The sequence below is a fragment of the Harmonia axyridis genome, chromosome 1 (genome assembly GCF_914767665.1).
Source record: "Harmonia axyridis chromosome 1, icHarAxyr1.1, whole genome shotgun sequence".
In the NCBI taxonomy this organism is placed as follows: domain Eukaryota; kingdom Metazoa; phylum Arthropoda; class Insecta; order Coleoptera; family Coccinellidae; genus Harmonia; species Harmonia axyridis.
In genome coordinates this window covers 179,168-197,663 of record NC_059501.1, presented here as the reverse complement: position 1 = coordinate 197,663, position 18,496 = coordinate 179,168, and the positions used below count along the sequence as shown (strand labels likewise).

At 35.8% G+C, this 18,496-nt stretch overlaps 2 protein-coding genes and 1 long non-coding RNA gene across 6 annotated transcripts in view; 2 read left to right on the top strand and 1 right to left on the bottom strand.

Moving 5' to 3' along the window:
• The first annotated feature begins 54 nt into the window (after nucleotides 1-54).
• On the top strand, nucleotides 55-5,704 carry LOC123681618 (striatin-interacting protein 1). The gene is made up of 5 exons (XM_045619831.1): nucleotides 55-1,248; nucleotides 1,304-1,558; nucleotides 2,254-2,645; nucleotides 3,842-4,339; nucleotides 5,243-5,704. The coding sequence occupies exons 1-5, from the start codon at nucleotides 270-272 to the stop codon at nucleotides 5,528-5,530; spliced, it is 2,412 nt and encodes an 803-aa protein (XP_045475787.1). The 5' UTR covers nucleotides 55-269; the 3' UTR covers nucleotides 5,531-5,704.
• Nucleotides 5,705-6,308: 604 nt separating this feature from the next.
• LOC123681643 (suppressor of fused homolog) lies at nucleotides 6,309-9,154 on the bottom strand. The gene is made up of 6 exons (XM_045619871.1): nucleotides 8,753-9,154; nucleotides 8,527-8,619; nucleotides 8,298-8,476; nucleotides 8,012-8,240; nucleotides 7,452-7,877; nucleotides 6,309-6,949 (listed from the first exon to the last, which is right to left on the bottom strand). The coding sequence occupies exons 1-6, from the start codon at nucleotides 8,908-8,910 to the stop codon at nucleotides 6,670-6,672; spliced, it is 1,365 nt and encodes a 454-aa protein (XP_045475827.1). The 5' UTR covers nucleotides 8,911-9,154; the 3' UTR covers nucleotides 6,309-6,669.
• Nucleotides 9,155-9,209: 55 nt separating this feature from the next.
• LOC123681712 overlaps nucleotides 9,210-18,496 on the top strand; it is a 131,816-nt gene continuing 122,529 nt past the window's right edge. For 2 of the 4 annotated variants that reach the window (XR_006747712.1, XR_006747708.1), the window contains exons 1-2: nucleotides 15,339-15,626; nucleotides 15,760-15,960. This is a non-coding gene — a long non-coding RNA (uncharacterized LOC123681712). Of the gene's footprint in view, nucleotides 9,347-9,440; nucleotides 9,528-10,350; nucleotides 10,646-15,338; nucleotides 15,627-15,759; nucleotides 15,961-18,496 lie in introns of those variants that run through there. The other 2 variants (XR_006747709.1, XR_006747711.1) reach the window with 2 other exon arrangements.

The following is an 18,496-nucleotide window of genomic DNA, read 5'->3' as shown; positions in this document are numbered from 1 at the left end:
AGAGCATTGACCTCTCGTTTATACATATGTCTATATGTCAAAAGTTTATATATATTTGAAGCAAATGTCATCCTGTGATTTGTTTTTGTTGAGATTGGGCTGATTTCAAATCAATCAAAATCTATTTAATAAAAAAAAGTGGATTGAATTATAAAATTATATAAAACAAAATGTAAAGAAGCTCCCAATCTTTAATTCTTCAATGGATGTAATTGAATAAATATAGTGTAAATAGTGTTGGATACTAGTTTGTAAAAATATAATTTAAAATGGTAATAAATCAAGAACCCTTTGGGGGTGGATGCACCAGCAGTGGAATAGAATCATCCGATATAATCTTCAACTATGACGACACGGATTCTCACGCAAATGAAATTGCAGAATTGTATAGTTATACTGAGCAACCTGAATTGTCCCTTAATGTACGAGCTTTTGAGGAACAGATGGAAACATATCATCTACCACCCAGTTGGCAGAGACTGTCCAGTTCTGATCAAGAATCCATAGTTATGAAATTATTGAATCAGCTGGAGATAAGCAACAAAACCCTCAGAATGAGAGCTGCAAGATGCATCTTATATTTGGCTCAGGGTTGCTGGGCAGAAATGCAATCTGACACAGAACAGGTAGAATGGACTAGGAAAAATGTGATGCTGCTCTGTAAGCTTGGAGCTTTTGCAGCATTCACAGAACTCTTGAACCTAGAAATAGAAAACAGCAATGCATCTCATGTTGCTATGAGAAAGGTGGCTGTTTCTTTAGCAGATTCCCAAGATCTAAGAATCATATTGTCAGTTCTCTACACTATAGCGGAAGTTGTGAGGAATGAGACAAATTCAGAATCAACAGAGTACAAAGAAGTGATAGAAGCATTCATAAATGATATCATTTATCCAGATCATGAGGAAATCATGATTGTAAAACTGCTAGGGATGATCACTAAGTTTTGTAGCGGCACAGCCCCACACTTTCCTATGAAAAAGGTCCTTTTACTCCTATGGAAATTAATACTGATAACTCTGGGAGGTATGAAGACTCTAAAAGACATGAAAGTAGAAAAACGTAAAAAGGCTGGATTGCCGCTTTACGATGAAGATACCTTTGAGGTACTGAAAAATATGAGGCCTTCGTCTCCACCTGCCAGTGCTTCGGATCTCCTGGAAGCTCAAAACCAAAAGAGAAACACAAGGCCTTTCAGAAGGCAAATCTTGATGAAACAAAGCAGCTTGGACGATCAAGATACCTTGGGTACGATGAATATGGAGAAAAGTTAAGTTTTTTATCAATAACTAATTTTTTTTAGGTATGGAACTTGATTCCTCAATGGGAGGGGAGAATAATGACGAGATGAACGATCTGTCCGAGTTCTATGATCGCAGGGTTTCTGAAAACAACGAGAACAACCAGATGTATAATTTGGATTTTCCGCTCAAGCCTCCCTCGCCTCCACCCAACATGTCGGATACAATTTTGGTACCGAGGGGCCTACCTTGGAAACCCAAGATTCGACAAAAGGAAATCGACGCGTTCCTTGATGTTTCTCGCTTGAAGTTTGTTGGTGCGTATTTTCAACAAAAATAGTTATTTATAATACAAGAGTAGAAGGTATTGCTATTCTTCCACTAGTTGAAAATTCGAAAACCTGCCACTATGTGGCCAGTTTTTGAGTGAATGAGTGTTAGTACGACCCTTAATGTAATATTTCAATAAATATAGTTTTGTGATTTTTGCAATAACAAATGTTGGTTGGCAGAAAAAGTTGTTAAAGTTTAATTTTTTTGTCATAGAGTCTGCACTTTATTGATAGTTGGATCAAGTTGGATCTGCCGATTATGGAGAATTCTTTTGAAATTCTCAGAGAAATCCAAATTATGCCATACCTTGTAGAACAAAATCGTGTGTGAATATCCCAGTTTTCTCATATATTTTATGGTTATATTTCATAAATTGGTACTCACTACTCGGAATGCTACTGTCACGGATATATCTATTATTATCTGTCAAATTTCTGATACAGAAAACATTTCTGCCAATCCAAATTTTTCAATGCAAAAATCACTAAATGATATTTATGGAAATATCCCATTAATTTCAATAAAAATTCAGTCAATTAGAGAAAATAATGTATAATACTCCTTGAAAAGGCCCATTCTAATAACACTCGTTCATTAAAAAAAATGAATGGTAGAATAAAGGGATTTGGGAAGGTTAGCGAAAGGATGTTTTTTGAATGTTGAGATGTGCCATTTTCAGGTTACAGTCTACAGGGCGACTCGACAACGCTAGCTGGTCTGCCTTTACCGATTCATGAAGGAGTAAAGATTCTGAAGGAACACGTGTACACCTCCCTCTCGGAGTTGCAGGTCCTCAAGGAGGAGGAGATAGCCCGTAACCCGTTCTCAGCCTCGGAGGGCGAGATCGAGATGACCAGAACGGAGGTGCTCTACAGGGCCATGTTTCCCAACCTGCCCCAGTACATGATAGCGCTGCTGAAGATCCTCCTGGCGGCCGCGCCCACCTCCAAGGCTAAAACGGACTCGATCAACATCATGGCCGACATCCTGCCCGAGGAGATGCCCATGACGGTGCTGCAGTCGATGAAGCTGGGCATCGACGTTAACAGACACAAGGAGATCATTGTTAAGGCATGTATTTTTGTAATCCTTATGTGAAGACCATCATTGAAATTTCCAAAAGGCATAAAAATACTGTTTTTTCCAAATTCAAAGATAATTTATTCCAAGCTGGACATTTATTTATTAATTTTATCTTTAGAGTCTTTCCATACGTTTCTCCTTGATATTATGGCTATATTATCTGCATAAAATACAATTTTCCATTCAGTAAATTACGTTCATATACAGTATAAAAAGAAGGGGCCCCAAAACAGTACCCTGAGGTATACCCTTAGCGATCTTGAAATTTTCACTCCTATTTTCTTGTAATGCTACTAATTACTGTCTGCCTGTGAGATAACTTTTCAGTAATTGATTTTTTATCCCTTTAATAAGGTGATTATACAGGTTGTTCCACCACTGACGCAACTGAAATTTGTGTATCATTAGTCTCATTCTCAAATTGTTTGAAAATGGGTGCACCATAAGAGTATGAATGACCGAGCATATGATTTATTTTACACCCTGTTTTTTATTGAATTTTCAGATTATATAGAATAAATGAATCCAAGTTACATTTTCGTGATCTGTCAATATTTGCTTAGAGCGTTTGGTTATCTCATAGAGTAATAAACATAGATAGAGAGAGTATACGCAATTTTTACATGTACCCAACATGGTTAGATTATGTTGTCAGATTATGATATATTTTCAAATCCACAATTTTACTTTATGGTTATGAATGTATATTATATTGAATCCAAAATTTTTCCTAATTGTGGAATTTATCTACCTGCTGAAATCCAAGGTTTGGCAACTTTTGCTCTCCTAGTGTCATCGGTTGTTTAAAGTCGTTTGACGCGCTTGAAGTTTGTTTCCTGATATATTTACGTATTCATCTCAATATATTTTGAGTTGATATAAAACGTTGATTCACTATGGGAAATAAGAAGTGCGTTCTTGGTGGAGAAACTCGCAATTGAGTGAAATATAGTATCACTGATATTTTTTCATTTTCGCGCGCTTTATGTCAAATTTGATAGTTTATGTGTGGGACAGAATTTGCTTACTGAAAATGACATATGCTACTTCTATCTATGTTTATCAATCTGAGGGTTATCTAGACACATAAAATTTCAGTGCTCAACCTTAACAGTATTTCATGATCAAGGTTGTTTTATTTCTTACATGTTGTAAATTCAATACAATTTTTTTTCAATTATTAGGCGGTCAGCGCCATCCTGCTGCTCCTCCTGAAGCACTTGAAGCTGAACCATGTGTACCAGTTCGAGTTCATGTCTCAGCATTTGGTTTTCGCAAATTGCATCCCTCTGGTGCTGAAGTTCTTCAACCAGAACATCATGGCGTACGTGGGCGCCAAAAATGTGATCCCCATACTGGATTTTCCGTCTTGCGTTATCGGCGACCAGCCCGAGCTGACCGTCGAGACGCTCGAGATCGGCGACGCCTCACCGTACTCCTGGAGAAACATCTTCTCCTGCATCAACCTGCTGCGCATACTCAACAAGCTGACCAAGTGGAAACACTCGAGGATCATGATGCTGGTGGTGTTCAAGTCGGCACCGATCCTCAAGAGGACCCTGAAGGTGCGCCACGCCATGACGCAGCTGTACGTGTTGAAGCTGCTGAAGATGCAGACAAAGTATCTGGGCAGGCAATGGCGAAAGTCGAACATGAAGACCATAAGCGCGATCTACCAGAAGGTTCGTTATCTTTTTATTAAGGGTTTTCCAATACGTGATTTAATTTTGGTATTAAAAAAACGAGAAAGAACATAGTTAGAAAACTTTTCTTGTGAAACGGCGATTGTTTCGTTGCTTGAGTAACACGTAGTGCCGTTTAGTTGAGAATGAAAATCGTCCACATCAATATCGACCAATTCCGGCCATGAAAAATTGAAAATCATATATATATCGATAGCGCAATCCACTCACCGTAACAGTTGCACCAAGCTCATTTTCCAATAAGAAAGGTCCAAACGAACCACCAGCCTAAAAATTGCACCAAACAGTGACGTGTTGAAGATGGAGAGGCTTTACAACAGTCTACAATGCTACAATTGTGCTTATAAACACAACGATACATAGGTATCGTTTGTAGATGGCGGCAGCAATATAGATAGGTGTCGCCATCTATATGTAAGACGGGGTATGGGTATTATTTATAATACAAGATCAGAAGGCATTGGTGTACTTCCAGGAGTTTAAAATTCAAAATCGAAATGGCGAGTTTTTGAACGAGTGTTGGAATGAACCTTCTGTACGAGTATTATACATTATTTCCTCTAATTCACTGAATTGTTATTGAAGGATAGATAGATAGATAACTGTCATTTTTGCGAAGCAAATGGCCATCGACCTTGGGTCCTTCAATGAATTAATAGGATATTTCTTTAAATATTGTTTAGTGATTTTTGCATTGAAAAATGTTGGTTGGCAGAACAGTTTTCATTATCAGAAATGACAGGACAGTTCCGAGTACCAACATATGATATGACTTTGAAACTGGAATATGTAGGGCAAAATGCACGGATTTGCCACAGAATTAGAGAAAATAATATTATCAAATTTTCTGTCCCAATCTCTTGAATTTTTCCATTGTTCTAGGTGAGACACAGACTGAACGACGACTGGGCGTTCGGCAACGACCTTGACGCCCGTCCTTGGGACTTCCAAGCGGAGGAGTGCTCGCTGAGGGGTTCCGTGGACAGATTCAACAACAGGAGGTATGCAGACGTAAAGGATGTCGACTACGAGCCAGTGGACAACTGTCTGAGCAGCGTACTGGGGGTACCGTACGATCTTTCGGAAAGTTTTACTTCCAATTATGAACTGTGGCTGGAGCAGGAGGTCTTCTCTAATTCAGTCGATTGGGACAAGCTGCTGGAGAACTGAACCACTCCCTTTGTTTGTTCAAGTTCCAAACATTGCTTTCCCTAAATGTTTTTACCGTTAATTTGATATTTTTTATTAGTGAGATGTTTCTTCCTTCGCCGACTAAGAATTTGCACAGGATCGATAAAAGAATTGATAGTATACTGATTGGTATTATATTGAATATTTATTATTTTTAATTGTTTTTTTTTCGAACCTTGTCCTTTTTGCGGAGGGATTTGTTGAATTGTTATTTGCCAAGGATAAATTTTAGTGCATTTCAATTTCATTGTTATGCCGAATATTCGGTTTGATCTCGAAAATACACTTCGGCAAAGTTAGATAAACATAATGTTCCAAATCAAAATTACCGTTGAGCGCAGAAATCCCCTACGACACAATTAACTTAATTTAATGTAGATCCAAATTTTTTCAATTCAATTTTTATATTCTATCTTCTATTTCCTGAGTAAACGATCGAACACATGTTTTTTCTTATGGACCACCCTGATTTTTATTGAATTTTCAGATTGCAAGTAATGAATGAACTCTAGTTTGTTTGAAGTTAATTTAACACTATCTTAACGAATTTCTAGCCAAAAACTCATCATATCTTGTCAAATGTCCACAGTATTTCCCTGACATGACTATGGTTGTTTTTTTTTTCAAAATCAAATAACTACTTGAAAAAATCTCTTCCCAGTGAATAGAAGAATATAAAAATTGAATAGAAAAAATTATATTGAATTAAGTAAGTGTGTATTGCTCAAAAGTTTAAAGTGGGATAGATAAAGTCAACTGAAGATATAAATACAATATATTATTCAAAATAACTGTTTCGTTCTGAATAGAAAAACATCAATATAAGGAATAAATGTCATATATAAAATAAATTACAAACTCTTCAATAAATAATTAGAAATAGTCGAGATTAAAATACAATAACGTTTGCAGAATAGATTACAGAAGGCACTTGCTGGACGGTAGATATTCGGGTTGTCACAAAACATTAACAATATGCTAATGGAATCTTTTCACTGTCACACCATCACTTTTATTCGTAAGTCTCTCTCCGTTTGTTTTTAAACGAGATAAAATCCAAAATTCTCGAATCTTTGATATAAAATCTGGTTGTATCATTATCGGATGACACTTATTATTTAAATTTTATCTGGTATGATGGTTATTGACAGTTTGTGTTCGTGCCATGTGAAAGTGTGAGGTAAGATGAGAGATTCCGGATTGGACAAGATTTGAAATTTTTCGCTCATATCTTGGGCTAAATCGTCAGGGATGAAAACTTGGAGCCAAAACCCTTGGGCCACATAGGGATGCTCTACATCCACCATTGTTCCTGTTACTGCAGAAGTTACCAGAGTTATGGCAGTTTCTCCGAGGACCGATTTGAAAGTGAAATGCCTCCCGTGTTTAACCCTTCCTCTGAAAAAAAAAACCTAATAATTTATACTGCGAAAAAACTATGTTTTTATTTTATTTCTTTATGCATATATTTATTTCGTATTTTAGATGCATATTTCGCACTTTTTTAATCACCCCGAGTTTTCAATGAATTTTTTATAGTGAAAATGAATCTTTTCAAACTGTTGAAAAACTGGCAAAACACTAGAAGTAAAGAAACAGAAATATAAATGACACACATGTTTATCATCAAATTGATGTCATCGTAAGTTCGCCCAAACCAGTTCTCAACATGTGATAATAGGTCGGTTTATTCGAGTTTTCAAAGCCTTTTTTTTGGTATATTGTTCATCTCTGATAATTTGATCGAAAAAAAATTAAAATTGATTTGTAAATCTCAAGTAATTCTTGATGTCATATTTTTTCAATATGTAATAATAATAACATTTTTTCTAATCGTAACTTGCTTTGTGAATTATCTCTTAAATACAATTTGGTAAGATCTGAATCAATATTACATTACCTAATGGCCAAAGGCAGTAAACTCCCAGCCTCCAAATTGAAAACCAGCAACACCCCTTCCAACCTCTTCAGGTGTCCCAGTTCGGAGGTCTCTGGCAAACTGGAGGTGCTATAATGCAGGTCGTCCAACCTGAAGGTGTTCCCGCACAGAGACTCCTGTCGCCTCAAAGAAGTAGCGGGATCTGGATTTCTCCTGAAGTCGTCTCCTCTGTCGCAATCCACGCTTGGCTCAATGAGTTCCTTCCTGGATTTCCTGCCGGAGGCGCACCATTCCAGTTGTTCCACCCAGGAGCACCTGGCGCTCACTCCGCTCAAGTTGGATCCTTCGGATTCCACCCCCCTTTCGACTACATCGTGGGCGTTCACGTTCAGTTCGAAGATGTTCTCACCTCTTCTCATGTCCGTTATGTGCCAAATGCCACCGGTACTATAATTGTGACATGTTGAAATTTCCAGTTAAACGAGCAATCAAAAAAATTAGAAAAGAACTGATTTTAAAGGGGTATTTTGCATTGACCTAAGGCCTACTTTATTTTTTATCTTTGGAAAAAGTTCACTTACAAAGGATGTTGTTTCAACATCTCAAGAACACCCATGCCATTCCATTGCTGTGCAGCTTTCAACTCTTCTGTACAAACTCCTACAATCTGTATAAAATCTACTGTCCCAAAGGGGGTTCTAGTCGATTTCAACTGAGGGTCCGTTGTCATCAACATGTGCTGTATTCTAGACTCACTGTTATCAAGGGCACAATGCCAGGATACATGATCACCCGCGCACAGGGTGTTACCTGAAATAATTAATATTACCAGTGGTGTCTGATTCAAAAGACTTGCAGCATATTTACCTGATTGGAATACATATTTGGCAAGTGATTGCATCAGAGTAGCCGGCCATGTAGGAGGAGCAGTCTCCTCCGGTTCTCTTTTCAGTCTGAAAGTCAATTCAAATCCGAATCCTGAGATTCCATCAGAGTTTGAGACATCGTGCACTCTGGCATCTCCGTGCAGGTCTGACAAACCGAAACTGATAACCCATTTAATTCTGTTCATGATAAATCAGGAGGAAAGTCTTACCTTATGTAGTGCCAGTGAGGGGGTATATTTTCTTGCGGTATTCCAGGGTTGGCGTACATGGAAATGTAATCCAATGGGTCCGGACCTCCTAACCTTCATATGTTCAAGTTATGTTATAAACTAGATACTGTTTTTATTTTATTTATTTAGTAGGTAGTAGTAATACTATTATTTTTGGTGAATGAATCTTGAAAATAATTAATTTTGCATCGTTTAGAAGACTTACCAGTATTTTAATAATGCAGTGACTTGCAAAGGATTCACTTGGTCTGGATATATTTTTCTACATAAAGAATATAAGGATTCCAGACCGGCCGGAGTTGGTGGCAATATATTCATTGGGGGCGGCGGAGGACCATGAAGTAACACAGGGTTTTCTTCCATTTTTCCCAACAGAGTGCTACTTAGAATTTATACGGAATGCGACTGGTCCCGTTTCTAATTAAACATTAGGGGGAAAGGTTTATAACTTACTGCTCTCAACTTCCCCTATTTCAATTCCGGACCTTATGCTCGTAAAAAATAGGAAGTGGTTTATTTTCAGAAGTTTTATTTTGGTACACAAGAAATGCACAGAACCCTATGTGAACCTGAAGACAATAACAAAACAATGTTACATGATCTTTTTCTTGTTTGTACTACACTAATAAAGTAATCTATGGTTTTGTGATGACAGTGCATAGGTTGAGCCAGATGCTAATAGATGGCTAAATTTTGAGTAAGCTGAAGCTGATACATATTTCAAAATTAACTTTTGATTAATTTCTCTTGGTTGAATTCAGCAAGAAAGTTGCTAGACTGTAAGATCCACGAAGAACCTGTAAGTCAAAAATGAATCATTTGAAATGAAGGGATATTAATTGTAAACTGTTTACTCACATATAATAAATATTGATTGTTGACCTTGATCACAGGATATATTTTGAAATGGAACGGTATTTGAAGTTGTCTCAGGAACATCTTGTAAATAATTCGTAGTTGAGGTGACATTTTGTACCAAGGTAAGAATGTTATACATTGTAATAATTGTTGATGCTACAAAGAGCGATTATGTAGTATAAACTAGTTAAAAGTTGATATGCAACTTTACCTCGTCTTCAAGAAATTGTCCAATGAGACAAAAAAGAAACAGATATAAAATAGAAAAAATCATCATCGCCAACGTTTGAATTGAGGACTCCTACAAAAAAAGGTTCCGTCATATTCGAAAATAATAACGACAACCAGCAGAAACGTACGGTTATAACAAGGTAGGTACTCTAATGTTGCTATTAAAATTGTACTCAATATACATTCACAAAAAAAAACGTATCCAAGACTATTGTTCATATCCTTCACACACCTGAAAAAATATTCGATGAAATTTCAAAGTAGTTTCAGAAAAAATCAACTTTTGATTATTCGAATCTCCTGAAAAAATTATCCTAGACGAATGTTAATTTTTAACAATTAGATTGATCTTTTGCGAATAAAATAGTGAAACATTCAAGTATCTACTATCCACTTGTTTGGAAGATATGACTGCGTAGGTCCAAATTTTCATATTTTTACGTCGAAAAATTATGCTAGAATTTTCCATACCTGGACCTTGAAAGAAATAGTTATTTTCCTAACAAGTGTGGCAAGTGATACTTTTTCGCAGTTGACCGAACGACGCGGAGCGGAGTTAGGTCAAGCTGTCAAGTGTGGAAAAGGCACTTTCCACATGAGTTAGGAACAATATTTTTCCTACTAGCGTGAATGAAACATGAAACACTTTCACGGAGAGTTTTCGTCTTGATACCGACATTAGCAATTCCAGTCGTTCGGAGCATAGAGACATGGCAGAATTTTATGTTCCTACTAGGGAGTAGAAACTAGTTTTCTATGCATCTTAGTAGAAACTAACGCCTTAATGTCATTGAAACTTTAAATACTGATTACTGAACAAAGTAAGATATATGGTTGAATCAACTATTATGAATATTTATATTGAACACACAGCATTTTGCAAATTAATTGCCGAAGTTAACTGACGGTCTGAGATTGAAGAAGTGGAAGCAATTGCTATAATAGGCTTTTGACCTGAGGTCTATATACTTGAAATTGTTCCATTGGTGGAAGCTGATGGAATATTGTCGTAAGAAAATATTTTATTAGAATTTTTTTTTCTGCTCTATTGATTCATTGATTTTATGGGACTATTGTACCATTTCATTGATTGATTCGACTATGTAGATCACGAAAACGCTTGCAGTTTGCAGTACATTATTTGAGATTTTATAGGTAAAAACCGGAATTTTCGAACAAAAAATGCATGAATTTCCCGAGGCTGCAACTTCTCCTGGACGAGAGCTACGCCCATGAACCTCACTATGTTTTAGATCAGAACTAGATGTTCAAAAAACGTATTTTAGGGGTCTGTGACGAATACTTTAGGAGATATAACGATTTTTTATGGAAATTCAATTTTTTCCATAATTCCGAGTTCGAATTTCTTCAAAACTGTGAGGTCTACGCGGAATCGGTGAGCGGTGCCATAATAGGGACTATCCAATCAATATCCTCACGTAGATAAAAAAAATGCTTGAATTTGGGCGATTGAAACATTATTTCAGAAATAATTGGTAAAAAACTGTAATTTTGAAGAAAAATTAGATAATTTTTCTCGAGGCTTCTTTTTTGTCTGAACTCGAGATACGGCTCGAAAACTTCATCATGTTGTAGATCATAACTCGATATTCGAAAAACGTTTTTATTCGAGCGGTCTGTAACTAATACTTTAGGAGAGGAAACGATTTTAGTGTAGAAATTCAATTTTTAGTGTTTTTTCCGAAATTTCGAGTTTAGTTTTCTTTTAAACTGTGGGTTCTACGGAAAATCGGTGAGTGGCGTGAAAATTGACGATTCCTCAATTTAGACCTTCGCAGAAAAAATCTCATTTTTTCTAAGCAGTTGATAGTAGATAATTCAATGTTACACTATTATACGCAAAAAACATCTATTTGTGGAAAAATCAACATTTGTCTAGAATAATTTTTTTTAGGAATTATAGCAGTTCCAGGTAAAGCAAAAATTTCGAAAATGTTCAAAAATAGTTTATTTTTTACTCAATCTTCGGACTGTAAAAAAAACTAATGAATTTAATATGCAACTTCAAGACATGAGTATGAGAGGTTTTTTGATACGTACCGTGTTTTTCATAATCTATCCTTGGATACTCACCCTGATATCTGGCTATAATACTTGACTAAAGGCACGAAATCGTCTACGACTAAAGCTTTTTTGTTCTTCATCCAATTCAACAGCCTTCTGACGTCCTTGATCCTAAAAGCGATAATCAACGGGATCTGAAGTAAAGCCACCATGGTTGCTGAATAGAAACCCACCATGTAAGTTTCCAACACCATCGTATACAGAGTGATCAGGATCTTTCTAACGCTTCCATCTTCTGTCTCGAAGGGGTACCTTTATATTTTAGTACGTCTCAAAAGTTTTGGCACATATTTCAAATGTATGAAAAAAATTAAAACATTCGAGTCGAGGTTATATGATAACTCCAAATACAGGGTGATACCGGAGGAGACCGTCAGATTTTGGGAGAAGTTTACACTAGTTAAGTTACATATACCATAAGTTTAAATTACGGGAGCGTTTTTATTTTTGTTGGCACACGTCCAGTTTTCCTAGAAACAATTTCTAAAGATGAACATTATCGTTATTTCGCTCCAAAGCAGTGAGAATATTGTGAACTAGATAGTAAAGCAGTATAGTACTGCGCACTATGTTCAGCATACCCCATAGAGAGTCTTGAAAACCTTTTTTTTTGCGGCCCACATGATTCTCACCATCCTCAATTTGATAAAAATTATTTTTCATACATTCGGAAGAGCTTTGTATCATTGGACGATACTGCTTTACTATCTAGTTCAGAATATTCTCACAGCCTTGCAGCGAAATAACGATAATGTTCATTTTTAAAAATTTTTTCTAGAAAAACTGGACGTGTGCCAAAAAAAATAAAAACGCTCCAGTAATATAAAGTTATGGTAGAATCTGAAGCAGGTAGCGAAATTTTGAAAACGGAATGTACAGGGTGTTTTTTAAACCTGCAAATTTAATCTGAACTTATCATAACTCCCACCCTGTATGTCTGAGAAAGTGTTGGAATTATTGAAAGTTGACAATCATAGTGTTCTACACTGAAAATTTTATCAATATTGATCAAGCCATACCCATAAGTTATGAATAAAAGAAAAATCGGTTGAATCGTACAATTTACCCTGTAGACTCTCAATAAAGGTCACGAGTTTGGTGCAACTGTTTCTATAAACTGTGAGCAAAACCAGTCTTATCTCTATATAGTCATTTCGCTAAGAATCCACGTACTGATGTATATAAAATCACTGCTCGGTGCGATTTTGAAGATTTTGAATTGAATTGAAAGATTTTGGTGTGGACAACGTTTATTTTGAACAAGACGGCACTATGTGCCACACAAGCACGAAGAGGTGATTACAATTGACTACCGAGATCTTACCTTCAAACTTTTTCGTTTTGTGCAACGTCAAAGATACGCTCTTTGCCAATGCTTTATTCGTGAAGTTTGCGAGGAAATGCAGCCATAAATGTGCGAATTGGTGGTGGAAAATTTTATGAAGGGGATATGGTGCTGGTACCGTAGCCACGGTGACTATTTTGCATTTTCCATGTAAATGACATCCCCTCCCCTTTACAACGAATTAAACATCCTTTGATTTCTCCCAGAATATACTCGTTTTTTTCTCAATATCAAAATGAAACCTCTTATTGGAAACCCTTTGATGAACATCGACAAATGTTATAATTGTTATATTATAAAACAAACAGAAGGTACCATAAGTAGTTCATCTGGCCGCACACGTATCTCGGGTCTCTAGTCTTCTGCCTTCCCTCGCAGTGCCCATCTAACCAGTATGTGCTCACGCTCACACTCGCGTTGCAGGCCATGGTCACGTAGAAGATCAATAAGGTGACCCTGTTGAGCTGGACGTAGTTCTTGAGGATCTCGTTCGGCACCTGAGCCGTCATACGGTCTATGTTGTTCAAAAGTTTCTGGAATCTGCCTCCCAGCAACAGGTAGAAAGTGAAGCATGATTGGAAGATGATGGCGGTGAAGATGGTCTGGAAGGCGACAGCCACTTCATTGCGTAAGCCATCTGGAATTCCCTTGTTAGATTCTTTAAGTTGCTTTAGAATTAGTGATTGAGGGGGGTTTATACCATGTGACTAGGGATTCATTAAGTCAAGTAGCTAGATATTTCAACCAACTATATTTGACTTGAAATTCAAGCTCATGAAAAATTACATACTTGATTTGATTTGAGATATTCAGCTTGACTCGATGTTAAGCTACTTGATATTCCTTGAGCTTGATACGCACGAGTCGCAGTGCATATAATTCTGCTCGCGCGCACTCTTTCATCTTCAAAGGATAAAAATATGAGTTTTACATCGATCTCCTAAGTTTATTCAAGAAATCTCCTGTAAATTGAGCAAATGAAATGGCTTGGCGTTATGAATAGATTAATTCATGATTGAACTACGTGCTGGCAGTTCTGAATATGGAATATGGAAGAGGCACAAAAATTTTTTTAAACTTGGCTAAAATGGTCGAAGGTTTTTTTATCAACACCAGCATCTTCAGCTCCCGTTGAGAGACAAAAGTTTAACTACTCCTCTCCTCTCAGCTTTTATGAGATCCCACCCCTTTTCAGGATGAGTGGAGCAATCCCTCTGATTCACCGTCCTTTTCTATCACATCCAAGAATTCAAATACGTATTTATCTCTTTATTTTCAATTTTATAAAAACCGGATTCTGGTGAGGGTGCATTTGTCTGAAATTTTTGTGTGATTAATAAAAAAAATGTTTGTTTGGAATGTTATATTATATCATACATACATTGATTAATTCTTCAATAAAATGTTATCTAATTTTTTTCCATCTTGAAAAAATTAATGAAAAAGGTTTTTTTCGCAATTTTGAACTCTTCACAATGAATGAAAATCCCATATAAATCGATGGTCTCTAGCGTAAAACTTAGATTACTTATTTTTGAACTGATCGCTGAAATGGTATATAAGAGGGGCCATATGGCATATATACTATATCAAAATAATAGAGGCTCCACCCACCGGAAAAATGACAATTTTGGAGGTATTTTGTCGTCGAGTATTCTCGACTTGGAGAGAGAAACGAAAAATACTGAAACTACCGAAAGAAAGCGAAAAATTCGAACCAACTAACGCGAATATTCCCGTTTCGCGATTTTTCGGGAATACCTAACTATTAAGATGCATGGAAAACCTGGTGTGTCTACTTGTACCTGTAAAACTCTCAAACAAAACGGGAGATTTTTCAGATTTACCTGCTTGATTTTGAGAGATTGTTTACATTGGACATTTCTCTCGATGCTCGTCTCTCGTGAACTTTGATAATAATATACGATACAATGAATTTGAAATGTGACAATTTGGATAATAATATACAATACAACAATAATATTTTATATTCTATGCTCTTGACAATCTTCAATAGTCATTATATTCTATTCATTTCTTTGAAAATTTGATAGGAACTGAATTGTAAATCATTGTGAAAGTTTGCAATGTCTAAAATCTGTATTTCAATTTTGAACGGCACCAGGCAGATAGCGAGAATTCGAAAATTTTTGATAAACGTCAGCTTACAGAACTCTGGTTAAGCTGAACACCAAAGCAACAGGTGGATATCTCAAAAAGTCTGAAACAAAATCGAATCAGTAAACATACCAGGGATTCTATGCATCTTAGTCGTGTAGGAACGATCGCGGCAATTGACGTTTTTAAAATATTCCGAATCGTCGATTGAATAACAATGATAAATTCGGTTAATTATATCGATTCAATTACAGGAATTCGATATTTGACTGAGATATCCATAAGAAATATGCCCCCATATGATTGTTTTTCGAATTTTAAAAGATGCAAATAGAAAATACTTGGACTGAGGGCGTACAAGGTCAAACTTCATTCATGGCGTGGTTTCTTCCCATAATTAGGACATTGCAGATTTACAAACAGATAACAAGGATGATTACAGGTATTTCATGTGTTATTTTTATATATAATCTACGCTTTCTCGATAAAATCACACAAAAATGTGTAATTTCCTAATCATTCTGACGTTTCTCTTAAATTTGTGTTCACTGATATCATCCATCGATGGCTTTCAGAGTATAGGTCGACCATCTTGAATTTTGGTCGAATCGACAGGAAAAATGCAAGAAACGATGATTCAGATCCCCTACAGGTGTTATTTGTAATAGAAAATACTTGGACTGAGGGTGTACAAGGTCAAACTTCATTCATATCATGGTTTCTTCCCATAATTAGGACATTGCAGATTTACAAACAGATAACAAGGATGATTACAGGTATTTCATGTGTTATTTTTATATATAATCTACGCTTTCTCGATAAAATCACACAAAAATGTGTAATTTCCTAATCATTCTGACGTTTCTCTTAAATCTGTGTTCACTGATATCATCCATCGATGGCTTTCAGAGTATAGGTGATATTTTGTATAGATGATATTTTCAAACAGAATCGTTTTGTGTCAGTCGGCGATTACTTCGTTTGGCAGAAGCCTCTACAAGTATTATTTGGATATTTGAGAAATTTTTAAAGAAATATATAAGAAAAGAATGGACCGGAATGGTAGCTACCGCCCTTTTATGATGATATTCACGCTTCTTGTTGAGATTTCCATGGAAATTTGCCAAATTTTATAGTATTCCGTTTCATGTAATTTGTGAAGGAATGATGGAAATAATTCACTTTGAACAGATATGAGGAAATAAAAACGGTAGGTACAAATATGAATATTCGATATCCTTCTCATTTAACGGTTCATCAGACGAAAATCATGGAAATTCTTCAACACTTTTTTTCACTAACATGAAATTTTGATGCCTTCATAATATAAGAGGCCGTAAAATCTTGCGATTGGTTCAAATCGCAGTTAGTTTGAATTTTTTTTTATGGTTTTGTCAGTTTTTTATATTTTTTGCGCTGAATGCTACGGAATATTGAAACGGATCAAATTTGTTTTGATTTACTGTTTGGGTGATTTCAGAGTATTCATATAAATTTATGTTTTTGCGTGTTTTTTTCAGACAGCTATTGTTTTACAAAAATAAATATCATATATTATACAGGGTGATTCAACGCGATGGCCTATCAGACGTTTATGGAAAAGTAATTATAATTTTGTGTTGAAAATTTGCATATTGGGGTTTGAGACAATGATCCTTCTCCCTAATAGTCTAAGAGCCAAAGGACGGCAGCCACACATATTTTAGGAAAGCCTAAAATTTCCTCAGTAAGTCCTACCGACCATGATATGGAGCTAGCTGAGAGGCAGGTGTGAAAATTGTCACTAAAAAAGTATTTTAGGAAAGCTGCCGTTTTTATGTCAAAATACACTCTTATAGCTATGCAAAAACGAAACGGAGGACGATTTTTGCGGGGGTGAAGTGGTGGCAGAAATATGTGTGGTCTGCCGTTTACTGGATCTTAGACTAGATATACAATATTTTCAAACTACTACCTACTTCCTTATTTCAAATGGCACACCCAGTATATTATTGCATTATTAGATAGATATGAAAATGACAATTTCAGCCATACGTTGGGTAAAAACTCAATGGTTCATGAGTTAATGGGATACTTATGAAAAAAAATGATGGAGATGTAAACATTTTTTCGAATATTTCTATATTTCTTTCTGGAGAAAACCTATTTCATTTCCCATTGTGCAAAGACGTATCATTATAAGGGTCTTTGCGATTTGGGCTTAACATGTACAGGGTGTTCATCAGAATATCATAAACTTGGACAACTCAAATACAAAATATATTTTTTATTATTTCAGTCAATTCTACGTATAAAAATAGGGGGGTTACTCAAGCAAACCCTATTCTGAGATGAATACTTCAAGAGTTATCGAGAAAAAACTTCAAATGAGGAAAACCCGCAATTTCTAACTGTGTGGTGTAGTCTGTGACTTCCGGAAAACAGAAAGAAACAAAAATTCCATATTTCGATGAATAAATTTGACATTTAATGAATTCTAATTAATTGTTCGTTCGGATTTTTGAGGAATCCATAAACCAATAAAATTTGCAATTACGAATAATCAATTCAAGAAATGTCAAATTTAGAGTTTCAGACATCGAATTTTAGTTTCTTTCTGTGTTTACCGTCACAGACTACTCCAAACAGTAACAAATTGCGGTTTTTTATTCATTTAAAGTTTTTCTCGATAACTGTTGAAGTAATCATTTCAGGTATACGGTTATTCTTCTATTGCATAAGTTCTAAAGAAACACATTATATGATTAATGATTATACAGTGTGTACAATTGTCGAATACCCATTAGACAGGCATATTTGATATCTGAAATTGGAGATTATACTATTATTTATGCGCACTGGATCTACCGGCATGTAGATCTATGGGCAATGTGAATCTATGGGCAATATGGATCTACCGGCAATGTTGATCTACCGCCTCTACCGGCATTGTGGATCTACCTAGAAGGTCGATCTACTTATAGGCTAGATCTACCTACAAGGTAGATCCACCGGTGTAATAGTAAAATTGGAAAAAGTAGTGAAGAATTGGAATTATTGAAAAAACTATGTAAATCCACGGCGGACATATCTCGGAAAATAAATTTAAAAAAAAATACCATGAAATTATCTACCCGATTTTAATAATAAAAATTCATTCCAACGATATTTCTGTCTTGTATTATTATTTCAAGTTCTCTGCAAGCTGTCAAGTAAAAACCCTTTAGATCTATGAACTGTAAAAATTACAGAGAAGATGGAAATATTCAAATGAACTACAAATAATTAAAAAATATGAGTGGAAAATTCGAACCTGAGTATCCTTTCCAAATA

Coding starts and splice junctions, on each gene's coding strand:
- LOC123681618 (XM_045619831.1), top strand. CDS start 270: ATGGTAATAAATCAAGAACCCTTTGGGGGTGGATGCACCAGCAGTGGA. Junction 1,249..1,303: donor GGACGATCAAGATACCTTGG/GTACGATGAATA, acceptor AATTTTTTTTAG/GTATGGAACTTGATTCCTCA. Junction 2,646..3,841: donor ACAAGGAGATCATTGTTAAG/GCATGTATTTTT, acceptor TTCAATTATTAG/GCGGTCAGCGCCATCCTGCT.
- LOC123681643 (XM_045619871.1), bottom strand. CDS start 8,910: ATGGAAGAAAACCCTGTGTTACTTCATGGTCCTCCGCCGCCCCCAATG. Junction 7,878..8,011: donor ATGTTGAAACAACATCCTTT/GTAAGTGAACTT, acceptor TCACAATTATAG/TACCGGTGGCATTTGGCACA. Junction 6,950..7,451: donor TTACTGCCTTTGGCCATTAG/GTAATGTAATAT, acceptor TTTTTTTTTCAG/AGGAAGGGTTAAACACGGGA.